Raw genomic sequence first — 20,792 nt, forward strand, 5'->3', positions numbered from 1 at the left:
TGAGTTTGCTCCCCATTTCCTACGGCATTCTTCTCTTCTTCTCTGGGAATGCTGGCTAAAAGAAATGTTGTCTTGCCTTTAAGGGAAGTGGCTACCGCCTGGCAGACAGGTGTCCGCTCAGTGCAGCCTCACTGACAGTCGTGAAACTAAAAAGCAACACGAGCCGCTCAAATCATTTGAACAAACCAAACTTCCGACAAACACCTGGCACATCTCCCCTCGCCCAAAGGAAAGGACAGGAAACGGCCAAACCTGGCAACCCAGCACAACAAAACTCAAGCACAGGACCACCCCCACCTTGGGCCAGAAGGAGAAGCCGTAGGTGCGCTCCTGCAGCGCCTGCAGGGCCGAGGTCTCGGCCAGGTCGTCGGGGCAGAAGCCGTCTCGGGTCTCGTTGTGGGCCGACGTGCTGACCGAGGCGATGCTCTCCTCGTCAAAGTTCTTCTGCTCCGACGCGGCGCTCGCTGCGGGGGTTGGGGGCGGGGCATAACGAGACGCTTTGTTAAAAGGTGGAGGAGGAAAACATTGAAATGGTCCAGGGATCTACACCAATGGTTCTCAACTGGTGGAGACACATTTTCTCCCTTTTCCTGAAGTCGCCAGAGAAATCTATTTATTACACAGCACTCAAATTTATTCCACAAAACTCCCTTCAATTTTCCGTCTGTATTGTTTTATGTTAAGGAATTGTTTGGTGGCAGTTGGGAAGCCTTTTCAAATTTACAAAAACAAAAATACCCCCACCAAAAAAAGGCTTTTAATAAAGTTTAATAAACGAGCTGGTGTAGAAGTGTTCAGTTGAGGCCACTGGATCCAGAAGACCGCGATAACAAGTCCAGTTATCGCGATCTTCTAGATCGCTCTTTCTATGGGAGCGATCTAGAAGATCGCGATAACTGGACTTGTTATCGATAATCGGTATAACACGTCCAGTGGCGTCAACTGAAGCCCTTCTACGTCAAGAACGACCTGCACCTGCTGTCCAACCACCTTCTCCTGCTCACCTTCAGCCTGAGAGGATTTCTCCGACTTGTCGTCCTCGTCCAGCCTCTCTTCGTCTTCCTCCTCGGGGCTTTTCTCCGTGTCGGCCGACTTTGGAGACTTGGGCGAGTCGGGGTTCTCCTTCTCCTCGCGCTCCTCCTCGTCAGCCTTGTGCTCCTGCGGTGCCGTGGGGGAGCCGGCGGGGTCTTTCTGGAGGTCGGCGCTGGCCTCCTTCTGCTCCCCAGCGCCGTCCACCGCAGTTGAGCCCTCCTCGGTTTCTTTTGGATCTTGGTCTTGGTCGTCTGCCGGTTTGGAGGTCGTCTCTCCGTCAATCTGCATTTCCTTCTCCTCCTTCACCACCTCCTCCTCCTTTTCCACCTTTGGCTGCTCCTCCTCTTGTTTCAAATTTTCAGACGAGGCGTCAGTTTCCCCTCCTCCTCCTCCTCCTCCTGCTCCGACCTCACTCTTGACTTCCTTCTCTTGAGGGATCTCCGTCTCGGCGTGCGGAACCTCGGCGGCCTCTCCCTCTTCTTTGATTTTCACATCTGCGTCGGGTTTCTCTTCCTCGCTCTTCACCTCCTTGTCTTCTCCCTCCTCGTCTTTAGCTGCAACTTTGGCAGCGGCGGCGGCGGCGCTGGCCAGCTCGGCGGGGGTGAGGAGGGGCGCAGTGGCAGCGGCGGCGGCAGCAGCAGCCGCGTCAGGTTTGGGCGCCTCCGCCTGGACTCCTACGTAGACTCCGGAGCCCTTCTGGTTGGTGTAGCGCTGGTGGGACTCCAGGAAGGCCAGCGAGGGGTCGTTGAGGATGTGGTAGTCGGTCCGGCTCACGCCGTGCTTGCAGGCTCCCAGCAGGAGGTCGTGGTCGTGGCGGCCGCACTCCCACCACTCCGGGAGGTCCGACGAGGGCTGGCACAGCTTGAGGCGCTCGGAGAGCAGCGGGTGGGGGAGGACCTGCTCGCGGATGCGGCGCAGGAGCTCGATGCGGTAGAGCGTGCGAGAGGCCCGCTCCTCCGTGATGGGGTCGATGATCAGCGTCGGGTCGGAGAGTTCTGCTGACGGAAAACACAGAGAGGGGGGCGGGGGGGAGAGAGAATGAGCACAACGCTGGAAGAAGAAGAAGAAGAGGAGACACCAGGAGTAGAAACTACTCATCGTCAACTACCAGCCAGCAAACTGGAATATGGGAATACGGTTGGAAAAAAAATTGATTCTTAGATGAACCACGATTGTGACGTTGCAGATTATGAATTGATTCACAGATTTGAAAAAAAAAAAAAATCTTTTTCCAAGCGCATGGCAGCACTGTGGGTTTGACCAGGTTGAGGGGAAAAAGAAACTCGAGAAAAGCAAATCACAAAGTCAACTGAGACTTTCATTGCCAAGGATTTGCAGGAATGTAACATGGGAACCAACACACGGGCATTGGAATTGTGCACGTCCCATCCTGACACGTGCATGTTCTCACAGAGGATGCAGGAGTAGAAGGCACCAATGAAGTGGCAAGATGGATGGAGAGGCGGAGAGACGACGCCTTCGCTTACCCGTCTCGGCTTTGGCCTGCATTCTGCACACCCGCTTGCACATGGCGATGAAGGAGTAGTAGTATTTCTCCAGGCTCTCGTCGGTCTTCTTGTCCAGGCGAGCAAAGGCTCTGAACTGCGACCAGTCGAACTTCTGGAGCTTGGTGTCGAAGACCACGCCAAAGGTGGAGACCACGCGGTAGAAGTCGGCCTCCTCGCGACGAGTCCACCTGGTGGGATTGAGATCAGTGTTTAGGAGGGGGGGACGGCCAATCACCTGCACTGCCATGAGTTCACAGTGAATGTTCTACTGCTGAGGTTCTCAACTGGTGGAGACTCAGGAGCCACATTTAATTTTTTAATTTATTCCACAAAAATTAAAACACTAGCCCACTTTCTATCATGTCTAGTAAATCAAATGATTGAATTGAATTGTGTGTCCTGCAAAATAAACGCAACATTTTCTCTATTAATGTTCACTAGCAGTCAAAGGTTTGGGCACATACCTCTGATTTCATGGCTTTTCTTGCATTTTCATGACTATTGACGTTGCAGATTGTCACTCAAGGCATCAAAACTATGAATGAACACTTATGGAATATGTACGAAATAAAAAAAAGTGTGAAATAACTCAAACAACTTTTATATTTTAGACGACCTAGAACAGCCACCCTTCATATAGAATATATAGAACAACATAGGTATTGAACATTGTTTTTCTTTTGCCACATTAATCCACATATCTTGCTCATATATTTGATGTCTTCAGTGTGAATCTGCAGTGTAGACAGTAGTCGAGATCAAGAAGAAACAGGTGTGGCCAAACTGTTGACTGCTGGATATGCATCAGTTCAGTGGATATATAAAATCCACAAAGCCCCCGACCCAATCGAAACAGCTCCTCGAGCCACTTTTGGGCCCGCGAGCCACCAGTTGGAAACCCCTGCTCTACTCGGCTGCAGTGAAGGCAAGGCCACGCTACCTCTGCCGTCTCTCCTTGAAGTAAACGGCTCCGTCCGGCAGCAAGGCGGCGCCGGCGTTGATGACGGGCGAGGCCTCCGCCATGAACTGCCCCCCTTTGGTGAAGTAGGCCCCTCCTTTGGCCAGGTAGGGGGTTCCGTCGCTCATGAAGACTCCGCCTCCGTCCTGGATGTAGGCCGGCCCTCCCACCGCGCCGTCCGACACCATGGCCATGGAGGGCAGGAAGTCCCTGCGTCGGCGGCGCCGCCCGTCGGGCCGGTTCAGCGCCTCCTGGCGGAGCTGCTCGCGCCGGTTGGAGCGCTGGTAGGCCGTGATCAGCCGGCGCAGGCGGGCCGTCAGAGCCGAGGCTGCCGGCCAATAGAGACGCTCGCTGGAGCCTGAGGCTCCGCCCCCGGGGGCCGCAGGTCCACCTTGGCCGTTTTCACCCGATTTAGCTGCAGGACGAGGGAGGAGCGGCAGGAATTAGACCACGGAGACTCAAACACGTTGAAGAAATGATTGTCTTGAAAAATGAATAATTCTGTTCTCTGCTGTTTTGCTTGAAGAAGTATTAAAGGGAAATGTGCCCAAAGTAAAATTTTATTATTATCGTTCATGATTATTTGTTATATAATGAATATTTTGATATTCATTGTGCTGTTGTGGATATTTTTTCTTTCAAGCTTTTTGTAAAGGGGCAGATGGCTTCATTTATAGCTTTATTTATCCCCATTTCCCCCATAGGTATATTGTATTGAAAAATGTGTACTGGAAAAAATAAAATAAAATAAAATAAATCAAAATAAATAAATAAAAAATCAACTAAATAATCCAAACTGAAATCTTCACCTTCAGCTTCTCCTTCCACGGCGTCCTCTTTGTCGTCCAGTGGGGAGTTGGTGAAGTCATCCAAGTCGTCTTTAAAAGGCATCCGCAGCGGCTTGTACTCGGGGTCCTCGTCCTCACTGTGGAGGTCAAGGACAGGTCAAGGACAGGTCAATGACGGCATTTACTTTCAATAAGAACACACAGGAAAGTGAATACAGCCTGGTCATAATCAATAATGTAGCGCAGGTTCATAAGGCATCAACATTTAAGTTGTGGACATTTGTTTTTGTTAGTATTAGGCTTACACATTTTTATTATTGTATCTTTTTATTTCTTTTTCCTTCTTTTTATGCTCGAATAAAGAATTAAATCAAATCAAAATTTCCTATATGTTGCGGTTTACTTGAATTCTGCCGGAGGCCGAAGAGATAAGAAACAAAGAATATGCGATTATGACATCATATTTCTTCTAAAGTGCCGTAAAGATCTTTCACAACTGTACAATATTTTCCGTGATTTGCAGTTCCTGGAGGCTCTTTCAGTCTGAGTAAATGAAGCCAGGTAGCGACCGGATGAGTGAAAGCAGGTCAGAGGCGCACGAGGCTGCGGCTGCTTCCAGGAATGAATCAGCTGACTGTCAGGAGAGCAGCAGAGAGAGCCGAGGAGCGGCGTCCCACCCGGCGGAAGCTCCGTTCTTACCCTTCCACACCATCTGCTATCATGTCGGCGCCCCTCTGCTCAGCGGCGATAGCCTTGGCGTCCGGCATGCCCACCCTCTCCAGGAAGCAGAGGGAGGGGTCGGCGCGCATGGAGTTGTACTTCTCATAGCCTGGCGGGAGAGAGAAGAAAAATACTTCATTTATTTATTTATTCATTTGATATTTGATTGATTCCAACAGGTTGAAATGCTGAACACTTTGCATTTCCCCCCCACTAGCCTCAGCGGCCCAGCCGGGGAAGCTAACAACACTGTACTCTACTGTCATTCAACTACAACTGCACACAACTACCACCCTGTGTACATCTGCACTGTGTCACTTCTCGCATTTGCGCGACGCACTTCGAGGAAGGTCGTCTGTTTTTTTTTTTGCTTCACTTTTTTGTAACTCATGAGAGCAAAGAAAGAGCAAATCAACTTTGTGTGTGTGTCCTGCACATTTTTGACAAGTTGACAATAAAAATGAACCTTGAGCCTTAAAGAGAAACATAAAAATAGATAAATCACGTAACCAAGCTTATGCAAGCAAAGTAAATGTGAGAAGACAACTCGAGGACAGCAGCCAGTGCAGGTGGGAAAGGGTGGAGGGCGAAGTGGATGAAAACGGATTGATGTCCTTTACAATTATAATATTCCCCTCCATGTCCATCCTATATCTTTCCAAACTCACGTTTGTTTGTTTGTTTTGGCTTTTGTTCCAGGGATGCAAATGATAAATTCATTAATTAATAGTTAGTTAGTTCGCTAGCTAGTTAGTCGATTGACCTCATCTGCCTTGGATGTGGAAACTATGAATGTGTGTCGGGGGAAAAAAAATGGATTGTGGCTCTGCTGAAGCTCACTTCTGGACAGACGTGACGATCCAAAACGCGCGCGCACACACACACACACACACACACACACACACACACACACACACACACACACACACACACACACACACACACACACCAATATAGAGTAGACAAAAAGAAGCAGCAGAAGGGCAGACCCCAGGAGCCAGCTGCTGACAAGACAGACAGCCTGCCTGCATGAGTGTGTGTGTGTGTGTGTGTACAGTGTATGAGTGCCTATCCAAGTGGGCCTGCAGGTGCTCATTTGTGTCAGAGGAACGGGTGAGAGAGCGAAGCCGGGGGAGAGAGAGAGAGAGAGAGAGAGAGCGAGAGAGGGAGGAGAAAAAAAGTCATGGCGTTGGTGAAAGTGAGCTAGTGGGTGTGAGATACAATGCCTGCCTGCGTGTGTGTGTGTGTGTGTGTGTTTGTCCGTTAGGGGCACTGAGGCAGAACAGATTAGAATGTGCAGATCCTACTGAGACACACTGGGAAGGAGGGAGGGAGGGGGGGGGGGCAAGAATGATAAGAATTAGAGGGGAGAAAAATGGAGCAAGAGGGTAAGATGAGGGCAGTGGGGAGGAGGAGGAGGAGCAGCAGGGAGTGAGGCAGCACCTCCCTCTTTAACCTTTTATTCATCCCTCTGCTCCTCTTTTTCTCCACATTTCAATTAGAGGGAGGCGTGCGAGATGCTTCCTAAACACACACACACACACGCACACACCCCATAAAGGCCCTGATGATTAACATTTGGCTGTGGGCACAGGTGTGTGTGTGTGTGTGTGTGTGTGTGTGTGTGTGTGTGTGCGCGCGTGCGCGCGCGCGCGCATGCGCGCGAGCCAGCCAGCCAGCCAGCACGTGCGCGAGTGCACCCCCCCCGAAGGCCTCCTGAGTGAATGAGGATTATGATTAACTATGGGTGAGGCCTTTTGTGTTGCTGCGTCTGAGTGTGCGCGCTAATTGAATCACAGAGAGTGGCAATGATGGAAAAATTATGACAATTATTCCAAATTAATATGAATGAGGGTCGCCTCCATTCAGCCGCCCGCGCCACACTTGGCTCTGCTCGCCCGCCGCTCTGGGGAGTGGCAGTGGCGGCGGCGCCTGGTTGGCACCCAGAGAGGGTGGGGGGTCCAGGCAGGTCAAGGCCGGATGAAGCTGCTGCTTCCTCCTGTCTGGCATACATCACCCGGCTAACTGCAAACTGGAGCACTGGCTGCTGGATTTATTGGGTGATGACATCAACACCAGTAAGGATACAGGGCTGAGAGACACACACGTGCACACGCGCGCACACACACACACACACACACACTGGGAGACAGTGATGACTCCGACCATCAATCACGCTTTCGATAACACATTGGGGCTGCCAGCTGCGTACCGCCGTCGCCATGGCAACACCAATCAACCGGTGGCAGCGGCGGCGGCGGCAGCCGCAGCAGCAGCAGCAGCAGCAGCGGGTGTGATGCGTTTGTTAGAGTCAGTGCGTCCCGCTGGTCCTACTGGCTGCTCACTGCGGCTGCGTTCAGACTGTAGGCGAATCCGATTCAAATCAGATTCCTTCTTAAATCCGATTTGCTGGGCTGACTGGTCACACTGTTTGAAGCGTGTGTCCAAATGGGATCTGGCTCTGTTCAGATTGGGCCACATTACTGAGCCAATAGGGATGTTATAACAAAGACTCGGTTAACTGTTGATTAAGAATTTAATCGATTAAATTAAATGAAATGAGTCGCAATTAATTGAATATCTTTTTTTACAGGGGTAGTTAATATCATTATGATATTAATATCATATCATTAATATCATTATGATATTAACTACATTAACTATATTAGCCCGTCCAGATTGAACTGGATGGGCTAAGAATCGGATTTTACTGGCAGTCTGAACGCGGCCTTGGCGCCAGTGCGTCCTGCTGGTCTTACTGGCTGCTCACTGAGGTCACTTCCTGCCCCCGTGTGTCCTCTTTTCCGCCGTATTTTTTCAGTCTTTGCGAGCTGAGACAGCGTGCGCCGCCGTTGCGTTGCCTTACCGTGCTTGAATACGCCGATGAGCAGCGACTTGTCGGCCTCGCCGTCCCACCAGTCGGCGGGCACCTCGGCGTGGAAGGGCTGGGGGATCCACACATCCAGCTCACTGCCAAGGAGACAAACGTGTTAATTCGACGCTAATTGGAACAAGTTGTGTGCGAGTGTTTGCCGTTTGTCAGCCAGCCTTGCACCACAATGGCAAAATGGCACGAGGCAAAAAGGCAGCAGGAAAATGTAATCATGAGCAATTTGCCATCTAGAGATGAAGGCCAGCATTGCAGACACGCTCTGCCAATTGAATGTGCTGGTGTTTGGAGTCGACCAAACAGTCCCACCACTAACTCAGCTGTACTGCATTACAGATGAAGGGTTGGATACTTGTAGGATAATCCTACAAATAGAAGAGGTGAATGGTTGATTCTGCAGAGCGCCGCTAATTGACCAAAGTCCTCATGAGTCCAAATGTTTGTTTGCATTGCTCATATTTCATGTCTAAACTCCCTGAAAGATACACACACTTCTACCTACAGGAACCCTCCTATATAGTATCTGGAATATGGTGAATATTATTTATAGTGTCTATATATAGTACTAATAATAGCGCATGTGCATAATACTCGCAGTGGCTAGGTATAATATGTAAAATACTGTAATGTAGTGCAGTAATATAATTGTGGTAATGTAACAGCTGATCATGTTTAATAGTTGCATAGAATATCTTGTTTCAATACATTTTGATGAAGGCTGCAATGAAATGCAGATGAATTGTGGAGTCAATCGGTGGAAATAAGTTTTCTACTTCTTCCTTTTCCAGCAGATTTCACTTCCTGGAGATTTGTTTTCTTTGAGTATTAGGCTTGGATTTTTTTATTTTTTTATTTTTTTTATTTCTGGTTTTTGTTGAACTGATTTAGCACTTGGGTTTGTTATGCTCCAATAAAGAATTCAATTCAAATCAATACCCCATTGCGTTCAATGGGGTATTGAACTTCAATGGTGTCTCCAAATGAAATAAAGGAGAAAATAATAAAATAAAAATAAAAATAGGAATTTAGGTTGTACTAATGATCCATTAACACTGGATTAAAATAGTGTTCACTTTATACTGCACCTCATTTTGTAAAATGACCTTTGACCCTAGCCTAACATGTCGGAAGACTCTCGTCAATAGTGAACTGTATTTCTGTATAAAAAAAAGTGCTATTGTGTGTTATTTCTTCATGACAGAGTGCATCACTGGAATATTAAATGAACCTCATTACCGGAGCGGTGCGGAGCCGCTGCGGTGAGGTTACAGGTGCTGGTCAAAGCCAACTCTTGAGATTAGGAGCGCCGCCAGCGGCAGTTATCTGCTCTCCAGCAGCACAATCCTCCAGAATAGACGGCCAATCAACTCGCCGTCGACAAACCAAAAATCAAACCCTCATTACGAGCGGGCGAGACGCGCAGAGCGACGTCTCCAGCCAGTTAAGGAGGAGCAGGAAGAGGAGGAGGAGACAATTCACCACAATTCACAATGGGAGCGGGAGGAGGATGGAGATGATGGAGGCCAGGAGGAGAGCGAGAAGCAGGGAGACGCTGCTGCTGCCTTATCTCTGCAAACAGCAGCATGCTGGCTTTGGCATGACACACACACACACGCCAAGACTGGCATGCTAAATCCCCCTGGCATATGTTGGCACGATGGCAGCCCTTATGCTCACGTCTGGCACACACACACACACACACACACACACACACACACACACACACACACACACACACACACACACACACACACACACACACACACACACACACACAGGTCTGTCACAGTAGCCATTAAGGGGACGAGAGAGCGAGAGAGAGAGAGAGAGAGAGAGAGAGGGTGGTGGTGGCAGAGATCAACATTTAGTGCACGTGCTCCACATTATAAATACACTCACATCTGGGTGAAAGGGTGATGAGAGGGGGATGGGAGATGATGAGAGAATGCATGGTAGAGAGAGGGAGAGACGGAGAGACGGACAGAGAGACGACGCGTGGCGGTCGGTCGGGGAGTTGGTTCAGGAACCGCCAGCGTGGACGCTCCGGTTCTGGAAGACGTCAATGGGAAGGTGGCTGAAGGCAGTGGCTGCTTTTGAACGCTTGCTCGGTTCTGTCAGGTTCTGACAGAGGAGGTCTGGAGAGGAAGACCTACGCTTGCCGCTCTTCCAAGGCCACGCCCATTGGCTTCCAGCCAGAACCGAAGCGGGCCGGGCCGGGCCAGGCTGGGCTCTGTGCCCGCTGGGCAAACTGTTTAAATTTAAAAAGGAAGAATAATCTCCAGAAATGAGACGCCTTGGAACATCTGGCCAGCGACCAGGAGAACAACGCTCCACATCGCACCCACTGCCACATCACCAGCACAGCCAATCACAATCCCTGCCTATTCACATGATAATTGCCTCCTGCCATTGTCCTGGTTGTCATTCAGTCTCAGGGCACTGAGGAAGAGCTCCAAGTCTGGCTCGGAGGGATGCAAATCATCGACTCATTCATTAATCGTTAGATTGATCGATTAACGATTAACTGTTACGCATTTTTCCTGAGAACCTCAATTTCACAATGCAAAATGTGCAAGGAAGACATTATTTATTATTACACTATTATTTAACCCTTCAATAATGTTGAGGGTCCAATGTGACCCATTTTTACATTAGAGGACAGTAACAACACCCTCAACATTGACCCCCTGACTTTAAGTTGACTACTAATGAGTCACATTTCAATAAAAAAAAATAAATAAAAAAAAAAAGTTGTTCTTCCAGGTATACACCACGGCATTTAACAAAAAAAAAGCAAAATGCGAAAAAATTTTTTTAATTGCAACTAATTTAATCGATTAAATTCTACATTGACAGTTAATGTTAACATCCCTACTAGCTACTACCCAAGTCGACTTCTGACCTCTCAGCACGTTATAAACGGACCTCAGTAGAAACCTTGGACAGACATGGCACACTGTCACTTTGGAAGCATTGCCTTATATTTATTAGATTGTTTTTAACCAACTATGCCGTTTATACACTGCCAGTCAACAGTTTGATGAATTGAATGACTTTTCTTTCATTGTCATGACTATTGACATTACAGTTTCTCACTGAAGGCATCAAAACTACGTATGCATGGAATTATGGAGCAAACGGTAAAAGTGTCAAATAACGGGTTTTATTTTGAAATTCTTCAAAATAGCCACCTTTCATAAAAAGCATAGTTAGAGTTATTGAAGGTGTTTTTCTTTGCTGCATAATGTTATAACCTTGCTGATATATTTGATGTCTGCAGTGGAGAAAGTTGTCACGATAAAGAAAGAACTGCATGAGCAGGTGTGTTTTGACTGGTACAGTATCTCCTTGAGGTCTTTCTTTTTTTTTTTTTTTTTTAATAGGGTGCAATACAGCTCAGAAGCACAATTCTGTTGCAACAGCTTGCAGTGCGACGACCATAAAGGCTCTTCTACTCTATTCTGCCACTGTCCTGCTGGTCATTCAGTCTCAGGCCACTGACGAAGAAAAACACAGGATTTAGTTCAAATTCTACCGTTGAGGTCCCGCCCACGGTTTACTGACTAGTAAACTAGCTAACTAACTAGCTAGCTAAACTAACTACTAATAACACCGCACTAGTAATGTAACTAATGCTGAGCAAAGCGCTCAGCCGTGAGAGTCAGACAGGCAGAGTTTCGTCATTTGCAACCATCACATCTTCCTTACAAGGGAAAAAGCCGACACTTGGGCCTGGGAAGACGGAGTGAATCAAACCCAGCTGGTAATTGGTGAAGTTTCCCTTCCAGCCTGGTATGGATAGAGACTCACAGTCTGGCTGTAGGCTGGTGGTGGAGCTACACGGCAGTCGGAGGATAAAATCCCCCAAAGTGGGTCAAAATTGCGCTGAAAAACATTTTCTGTGGACGAAGTGCGCGTGTTGCATGTCAGAATGGGAAGGGCCTTGCCAAAGAGGCCACCAGAACAGACAGAAATACACTCCCAGTAATTATTAATCACATTCATAAATATCCATCTAGCACAGCACACTTTCATGATGAATCCAAAGCATAAAAAAAGCCTCTCCAACAACTGAGAGCACCTAGTTTCCCCTGCAAGACCAAAAACTGTTGACAAGTTTTCAGAGGAGGAAGGTGAACCCACTGATGTTTGTGCTTTCTAAAGAGTCCTTCAGGTGGTCATGAAACGCTGACCCATGACCCCATGCAACAGTTTACTAAGCACGTGCAATACAAGTGTGGAGGGGTCAGAAGCAGGTTGTTTAGTAGCTCCTTAACTCCAACCTGGGTCCCACTGAGGAGAAACACTGAGGAGGAGGAGTCGCAGTCGCTGTTCCAGGAGCTTCTGGAGGCACCAAAACTGTCAATTTCTCATTTCGATGCAAGAGAAACTTATTTATAGCAGAGCATGTAGCAAATGTAAATGCAAAGGTTTAATATGTAAATATCTCGCTTTTTATTTTTCTGTATATACTTCCAGATATTTTATTTTTGCCCATATCATCAGTTAATATGATTCTTGACCTTTTGCACTGTAGCCTTTTTTTTGTTTGTTGTTGCTGTAATTATGTAAATTTCCCCACCGTGGGATCAATAAAGGTCTTCTTCGTCTTCTTCAAACCTGTCCCTCCATGTGATGTGATTGGAGGGGGAGGGGCGGCGAGACGGCAGAAGCAAACACTGACCTGCAGTCGCTTCCGTCCAAGATGCGGTCAGCCTGGTCTCCCACCACTTCTTGACGCAGGTAGTACAGCATCCTGACTCTCAGCAGCACCCTGCACCACAAGAAAGATCAGCAGGCTGTCACTTCAAGGCTCCTTCGCTGCAGAGAGGAAAGACCTCCAGTCCAAAGCCAGTCAATCAAGTGATACCGAGTGATCGGTTCTGTGTATCCAGATCAGGACCACTCGTCATCGGCGGCAACGCAAGTCAGTTCTTACTGTCAGGGGGGAAAACACTCATGATCAAGCTAGCAGTGATTCTTTAAAGTGCTGCTACTGCAGCGGTTTGTTTTGATATTGATGTTGATGAGACGCCAAGAAAGAGTTCACATGATCTCCAAGTCAAAAGAGCCTCCGAGTTTAACACGGAGACTTCACGGCAGAGACTGTATGTGGTGCAGAGGTGCTGGCTGGCTGGGAGGAGGAGGAGGAAGAAGAGGAGGTGAAAGAGGGGGAGGAGGAGAAAGAAGAGGAAGAGAGAGGAGGAGGAAGAGAAAGAGGACGAGGAGACAGGAGGTGAAAGAGGGGGAGTAGGAGAAAGAGTAAGAGGAGGGGAGGAAGAGAAAGGACGAGGAAGAGGAGGGGAGGAAGAAAGAGGAGGAGGAGGGGAGGAAGAGAAAGGACGAGGAAGGGGAGGGGAGGAAGAGAGAGGAAGAGGAGGAGGAGGAGGAAGAGAAAGAGGACGAGGAGACAAGAGGAGGTGAAAGAGGGGGAGTATGAGAGAGAAGAGGAAGAGGAGGGGAGGAAGAGAGAGGAGGAGGATGGGAGGAAGAGAAAGGACGAGGGAGAGGAGACAAGAGGAGGTGAAAGAGTGGGAGTAGTAGAAAAAGAAGGAGGAGGAGGAGGAAGACGAGTAGGAGAAAGAAGAGGAAGAGGAGGAGGGGAGGAAGAGAGAGGAGGAGGAGGGGGAGGAGGAGGAAGAGAAAGAGAAAGGACGAGGGAGAGGAGACAAGAGGTGAAAGAGTGGGAGTATGGGAAAAAGAAGGAGCAGGAGGAGGAGGAAGACGAGTGGGAGAAAGAAGAGGAAGAGGAGGGGAGGAAGAGTAGAATGAGAAAAGGAGGAGGAGGAGGGGGAGGAGGCTAGTGGGAGGAGCAGGGTGGGAGAGGAGTGTAAAGACAGAGGCGTAGTGGGGGAGGGGGCAGAAAGTTTGGTGAGGCAACGAAAAGAGGGGGAGGGTGAAGAAGAAGAAGAGGAGGAGGGAAAAGGCAGTCATTTGCAACTCATTCTGCAGGGTGTGCGTTCATCAATAGCATCACAAGTTGCAGAGTGTGTGTGTGTGTGTGTTGGCAGGCTCTGTGTGCTCATCCATCAATGTGCCAGGCCTGATTAGCCACACAACACTGTGCTCCAGCCTAGCAGATGGCACCACATAATCACCCCCAAGTGTGTGTGTGTGTGTGTGTACGTGTGTGTGTGTGTGTGTGTGTGTGTGTGTGTGTGTGTGTGCGTGTGTGCGTGCGTGCGTGCGTGCGTGCGCACGTCTTTCACCCACTTCCAACAGGTCTGCCTGCCTAGCACCTGGTCTGGCACATGGCCAAACACACATACGTGCATGCACGCACACGCATATGCACACACGCACGCATGCACGCACGCACACACGCACACTTACACACACACATGCGCGCCCCCTAAAGAAAAAAAACGAAAAAAAAAAAACAAAACTTGGAATTGAATCCTGAGGGCAAGTCAGCATATCTGCCTGACAACAGGAGACAGTAGGCTGACCACAGAGCGCCCTGTGTGTGTGTGTGTGTGTGTGTGTGCGCGTGTGGTAGCGACGTGGAGAGCACACTGTCTTCTGTGAGCAATTAGAGCGCTAGGCCAGGCCGGGGCGTTGAGCTTTTTGACTGCGGCCCTGCCGACTTGAAAACTTCATGTTAACACCCAGTCAGTCATAAACTGGCTACATTTCTCTCAGTGTCTTAAGAGTCATTTCTATATAAGAGCTAAATCATCAGTAATCTGATTGTGTTAAATTTGTCTGTTGTCAGATGGACTTTATCTCATTGTTTATTTTTTTCTAACCTCTCCTGCACATCTAATCTTGTTAAATTTACATTGAATGTTTTCTATTTTTCCAACATTATGTGCAAATAAATAAAATAAAAAAAGTTAAAATAAAATAAAGTAAGAGCTAAACACCCTGGTGGGGCTTCAAAGGCCCTGATTTGGTTGCAACTTTGCTTTTCATTTACTTTAAACAGACATTAAAGCTGCATGTTTTCTCCATGTTTTCCCCTGTGAGGAGGTCGACTCAGCCGTGGTCGAGCCTCAGTTTCAGACCCACTGGTTGGCTCACTGCTGATTTTAAACAGTGTGGAAACTTTGCATCTCGTCACAGAAGATCCTGGGAATAAGTCCCTAAATAGTGACCAGGCGATCAGCTGCAGGCGGGTGGCGGACTTTGTGTCTTACTTGTTGCAGTGATGTTTCAGGTGCCTCTTGTAGCTGTCCTCCTGCAGCAAGTGGTCAGGGTTGCAGGTGGCCAGCCAATCAGCACGCGGCGCCTGCGGGGGCATGGGCGGGGGCTTTCCCTTCTTGCCCTTCCTGCCCCGGGGGACGGGGGTGGAGAGGCCTGCAGAGACAGCAAGGATTGCACACCTCAGTAACCTGATTTTTAAACAAGATGAGAACTATTAATTAAAATGGTTCATTTTAAATCAACAGAACGTGTTGGGTTTTTGGAAATGGTGATATAAATATTCTTCATCTATGGAGCAATGATAAAGGATGAAGACGGATTCTTCTGCAGGGGTTCTGAGGGACGACAGCTTCCACATCTACATCGTCTCTTAAAGGGCTAGCGTGTCAGATCTTTAAGGAAATTGGCCCGACAATGTGCTTTTGATATCCAGGGATGGCAGCTGACTCGAAGCAAGACCCTTATTGCTCAATGTATATTATTAATTACACATGAGAACCCTTCTGAGGGTAGAAAAACCAAATTACTTTTATTGTACTTGGAGTGTACGCTACCAAATACTCCTGATTGAATGGTTTCTTATTTCATTTTCATGACTGTTGACATTGGAGATTGTCACTCAAAGCATCAAAACTATGAATGGACACATATGGAATATGTATTAAACAAAAACAAAAAGTGTGGAATAACTCCAACAAGTTGTATTTGCAATCATCAGTTTGCATGGAAACAACATTTTTAAACCCCCCCGTTTCTTTCTCGCAGCTCCTCCTGACATTTTCTCCACCACCACCTGACCACACACTCACTAACGCCACACTCATGCCTTACCAGAGTGGTTGGTCAGCGTCTTGGTGGTTCCGTCTTCGCTCGGGGTGATCAGGTCCCAGATGAAGCTCTTGATGTTCTCGTCTCCACGGTAGTGCAGCAGGCAGTAGGCCAGGAGCGCTCGGCATATGGTCTCCACGTCAGCCTCCTTCAGCGGCCGCTTGAAGCGACCGTGGGCCAAGATGTCGCTCCACCTTCCCCACCTGGAGGAGAACACGTCGCACAGACGCCACTCGTGTTACACCGTCAATGACCAAAGACGCTTCGGTCAGTTCACGTCGGTTAGAAATGACAAATGCGACTTCCCCTCCACTCCACAAGGGAGTGTCAGCACTTCCTGCTAATCAAACAGGGACAAGGATAGGCGGGGCTTCCTCTCTGCCGCCCAACAACTTGCTGACCTGCTGATGTTTGCTGCGTGACCAGTTTGTACAATGCAAGTTCAGTTTTACCCCTTTTTTCATTAGGATCACGTTCATAGATTTAAGATTTTATTGTGTGTAAATATTGACGACAAATATTCTGCATCCACGTCGACGTAACCAGAAATACAAAATAGAAGAGATGCCGTTCTTGGAATCTTCCAGTATTCTGACCTGCACTTGGTCATGTTGGTTGTTGAGGGTCACAGCCCAACAGACCACCACCAGCACCTCCATAGCTGCGTTTCCATGACAGCTTTTGGCAAAATAAAAGCGGTATTTATAAATTTTCAACAAAGTACATTTGTGATTTGCAGGTGTTTTCAGGTGTGAATGCTCTGAAGCGCATTGGCTGTAATTCTGCTCAAATCTCGTCCTGTGAGACCCCACTGTGAGGAGGATGGAGGGACAAAATTCCTTGTGTAAATCTGCATTTCAATGTTGTTTGATGTCCAGAATGGTTGCTATACTTTTCTCTTTGATGACTTGTAAAAAATATTCCGTCTCCTCCTCCGTCCAATCATAACGCACCATTTTCACTCGTCAGTCAACTGGTCACGTGACCCCGTACGTCACGTCCGCTGACGTGTAAATGCCAAAAAAAGTGTTTCCATGACACTTTTGTGATATTCCTCCATATGGATCCGTGTGAAAAACCACCTGATGAGAGCATCGATACCGTTCAGCCATGTTTGAGAGGTTTTTCCAAGTGGAGCTGCTTCCACCACCAGCTTTTATTATTATTATGGCCATATTTAGGTTAGGGGTCATGGAAACGCAGCTAGTGCCGGTTGCAGCCCCTCAACGCTCGTGTGCCGAGCAGCAACCCCCTCACGTCGGCAACTTCTCAAGTTCACTCCCTCCACCGCTGGCCCGGCTTCCATCTCCACTCAACCATGTGCGCCAGTCTGGCTTTGAATGATTCAGACACGGACGGAAGAGGCGACGGAGTGAGAGACGAATGATGGGAAAGGACAGCGGCGCAGCCGAGCCGAGGGGAGCGGCCCAGTCAGACAGTGTGTTTTTGTGTCCTACAGCCTGGGGCCATGAGGCTAGACTGGAACAATAACAACGCAGACATCCCACTAACACCACTGTTCTTTCTTGGCTGCGCGCACGTGCACGCGCGCGCACGCGCACGCCTCTCCGTGCCAAGTCGGCCATGAAACTGGACGGGCGCGCCCGATAATAACCGTCAGCGCTAAGTGTGTCAATTTGCCTCCGAGTGTGTATGTGGCACACTGCGAGGCTGATAGTGTGCGTCGAGATGCGTTTTAATGGCTGCTGACTGTGGCCGACCACCACTGCCAGTGCACGAGGCCGCGCTAGGCAACCTGTGACCGAAGGAAGAGTTCATCCTGCTAACAGCCATCAGGCTGCACGACTGCACTCGGTGAGATCACACACTCACATTTCATAAAGGTGCAATAAAACACCTATTTAATATGTCAATATTGTGCACATGACTTGTAAAATAATCCCACTGTCAACATAAAGTGAATATCTTGTTTGCTCCGTCTTAGTCTCGAAACGTTTTGGCTTTATTTCTCTTTAACCTAAAGATAATCTCTTCTTCTTTTCTACTGTATTGTTGCTGTAACATAGACTTTTCCACAATATGGGATTCATAAATTCTTAGCAGTTGGAATTTTCCTTTTTTTTTAGAATGATGAAAGGCTGCGAGAGCTTCTCAGCAATCTGGTGCCACAAATACATTTTGTGTGCTATTCTAAACAATGAAGTATTTTTTTCTGATACACTGAGAGATTGAATGTTTCTTTTTGGCTTGTGTTTGTTTTTTGGTTTATTGATCAATATAATATTTATTTAGGTATTCCTTTTTTTTTCTTTTTTCTAATTTGATGTCTTTGTAAAACTACTGTTAACCTAACCCTTGTTAAGTGTAGTTAAGCGTGCAAAGGTTTCTATCCAATGAAATATTCTGCACAAGTTCAGATATAAGAAAAAAAAATAAAATGAAAAGCACGATTGTTAAAAACCTGAAGGTCATGAAGATGAGCCTGCACTGAAGACAATCAGCTTGGAACCAATGGCAGCCGGCAAAGACAATTAAAGAAGAAATATTTAGTATTTGGACGTGAGACTGAACTGATGACTCTGGGGGGGGCAATGGACTCATTTTGAAATGGAATTTGGACTGACCTGTCATCAGGTGTTCTTGAGTTGATGCTGCAAGTCATTTGTGTTCCTGGCTATATTGTGTGACTGTGGTGGGTTTTGTTGTTGTTGTGATTTATTTCTGTTAAGTTGTTACAATTGTTCTTGGCCAAGTTGCTCTTGAAAGAGAGATTCTAAGGATATTGATTGATTGATTAATTGATTGATTGATTGATTGATTGACTGATTGACTGATGTGACTGACCCGTAGACCAGCAGGTTCTTCTCCACCCTGAAGCACTCGGACCGGGGGTAGCCCTGCGCTTTGTCCTGCGGCCGGCGTGGCTTGGTGCTGGGCTTGCTGGGCTCGTCCTCGTCGCTCTCCAGCTCGGAGAACTCCAGCATCTCGTCCTCCTTCACGCTGCTGTAGTGCCGCGTCTGCTTCCTCACCCGCGGCGTGTCGATGACCAGAGTGTTCTGAAGACGCACGCAGGACAGACAGACAGACAGACGTGTTAACGCCGCGCGACAAGAAGAAAATATGACCGGCGATTCATTTCTGCATTCTGAGGACTTTCTTTGAAATGTATTTACAAAACACGTTTCAATTAGAGACCCAACACAAAGCGGTTGGAGTGGCCGCCCTGGAAATTCCTCGTACGTTTCTTCTTCTATGGCCGTAATCATTGTTCAGAGCAAATTCGGAATAATTGGATATTTGGCCCCATGTTTCACTCCTGATGCTGGGAAAATTGCTTCTCAGCTCTAACATAAACTGGCATTAATTATGCCGTCTAATGAATTACATTTTTGTTCAATTAATTTGATTTTTCTCCCCTCGCAATCCTATTAATATGCGCAAACAGGGCAGTTGTTAGTTCCGCAATTATCACAGAGTGCCGCAGTCATTTCCATTTTAACATCATACAATGAGAAACCCCAGGGGAGAGGCCCGCACTGGCGCTGCTAGACTTGGATTAAGTGTTCCAGTGGAGGGTCCTTCACAAGAGAGGCAACAAGGCAGTGGAGGGATGAGCAGACCAGGGGGAGCAACACACACACACACACATGAAGAAAGCAGGGGGGGGCAAATATGGAGAGAAGAGAAGCAAGAATATAAATACGCCTGTTAACACTGCGCTCCAAGTGCGTGTGTGTGTGTGTGTGTAAGAATGTGAGCGAGCCCCTGTGTGTGTGTGTGTGTGTGTGTGTGAGAGCCTAAGTGATATCTCTGTACCCTCCAGGCATCTGCGCTCTGTTAAGTGGAGCTAAGCAGCTTACTCTCTCTCGCTCAAACACACACGTGAGAGCAGGGAAACATGGGTAATTAAGGAAGAGCAGAGATTCCCAACTGTCAATATTAATCTCTCTTTCTTTCCCTCCTGATTTTTCTGTCCCTCTCACTCTGTCTCGCTTTCTTTCCCCCTTGCTTGTGGTGACAGCACTGACTAATTACCGCTGCTGGTCCCCCTTCCATATGGGGACACCACCAAGTGTGTGTGTGTGTGTGTGTGTGTGTGAGCGAGACTTTGTATGCACCAAAGTAATTGGAAACGCAGTGTGAGTGCTCTGGCCACAGCTTCACGTAGCGCTTTTTCCTTTTTGGCGGCTTTCAAGTGAAGAAGTTCGAGTTCTCAGCCTGACACACTGAGCAGCTCTGGCTGTGGTGTCACTGAGGCAGCACTGACCTGCCAACACAGGGACTGCAACCTTGTGTGTGTGTCATATGTATGTATATGTATATATATATATATATATATATATATATATATATATATGCACAAACACATGGCACATAAACACACACACACACCCACATATTTATTTTTGTGTATATATATATATATATATATATATAATATATATAGGAGAAGACAGAGGTGAAGGTGAAGTGTGATGTGTGCTACCCACCCGTCCATTGATGGCATCCAGGTCCAACTCAGCCTTTTTGGCCCACTTCTGCCAGAAGTCCGGGTCCTCCAGGGAAATGTCTGTTCGGTTCCCAGTTGCAACAAAACTGGCCTGCAGGGAGAAACACGGTGGTTGGTACCAAGTCTTTAAAGCAAAGTGCTTCTAGATGAGGAGAAGTACAGTGTAGTGTTGTATTCTTTCCCTCCTTGGTACCTTAGCAAAGGTGGAGCCCTTGCCCTCTGACTCGATGGTGATGGTGTGCGTGCGCCTCTGGAGGATCTGGTCGATGTCTTCCTCACAGAACTTGGAGCCTTCGTCCTCTTCGTCCATCAGAGCTCCGTACGCTCCCTTTCTCAGAAGGTCCTCAACCTCCTTTTTGGACAACTGCTGGACCTGAGTCACAGTCATGACACATTAGGTTCCCCGTTAGTTCCACAAGCATCGTGTTCCTGTGTCGCTAGTAAAACTGCG

General features: G+C 47.9%; 1 protein-coding gene across 1 annotated transcript in view; it reads right to left on the minus strand.

Moving 5' to 3' along the window:
- The window catches only part of chd7 (chromodomain helicase DNA binding protein 7), a 74,285-nt gene that overhangs the window by 6,723 nt on the left and 46,770 nt on the right, over positions 1-20,792 (minus strand). The window contains exons 21-33 of the mRNA XM_076031324.1: positions 20,535-20,714; positions 20,322-20,432; positions 18,676-18,887; positions 15,874-16,073; positions 15,036-15,195; positions 12,581-12,670; positions 7,873-7,976; positions 4,986-5,115; positions 4,308-4,423; positions 3,481-3,913; positions 2,520-2,728; positions 1,005-2,027; positions 298-464 (exon numbers count right to left, since the gene is read on the minus strand). Coding sequence (XP_075887439.1) covers positions 298-464; positions 1,005-2,027; positions 2,520-2,728; positions 3,481-3,913; positions 4,308-4,423; positions 4,986-5,115; positions 7,873-7,976; positions 12,581-12,670; positions 15,036-15,195; positions 15,874-16,073; positions 18,676-18,887; positions 20,322-20,432; positions 20,535-20,714 — 3,135 coding nt within the window. The remainder of the gene's footprint in view (positions 1-297; positions 465-1,004; positions 2,028-2,519; positions 2,729-3,480; positions 3,914-4,307; positions 4,424-4,985; positions 5,116-7,872; positions 7,977-12,580; positions 12,671-15,035; positions 15,196-15,873; positions 16,074-18,675; positions 18,888-20,321; positions 20,433-20,534; positions 20,715-20,792) is intronic.

Source organism: Nelusetta ayraudi, unplaced genomic scaffold (genome assembly GCF_046127955.1).
Source record: "Nelusetta ayraudi isolate G7.1 ecotype Tasmania unplaced genomic scaffold, CSIRO-AGI_Nayr_v1 ptg000033l, whole genome shotgun sequence".
Classification (NCBI taxonomy): domain Eukaryota; kingdom Metazoa; phylum Chordata; class Actinopteri; order Tetraodontiformes; family Monacanthidae; genus Nelusetta; species Nelusetta ayraudi.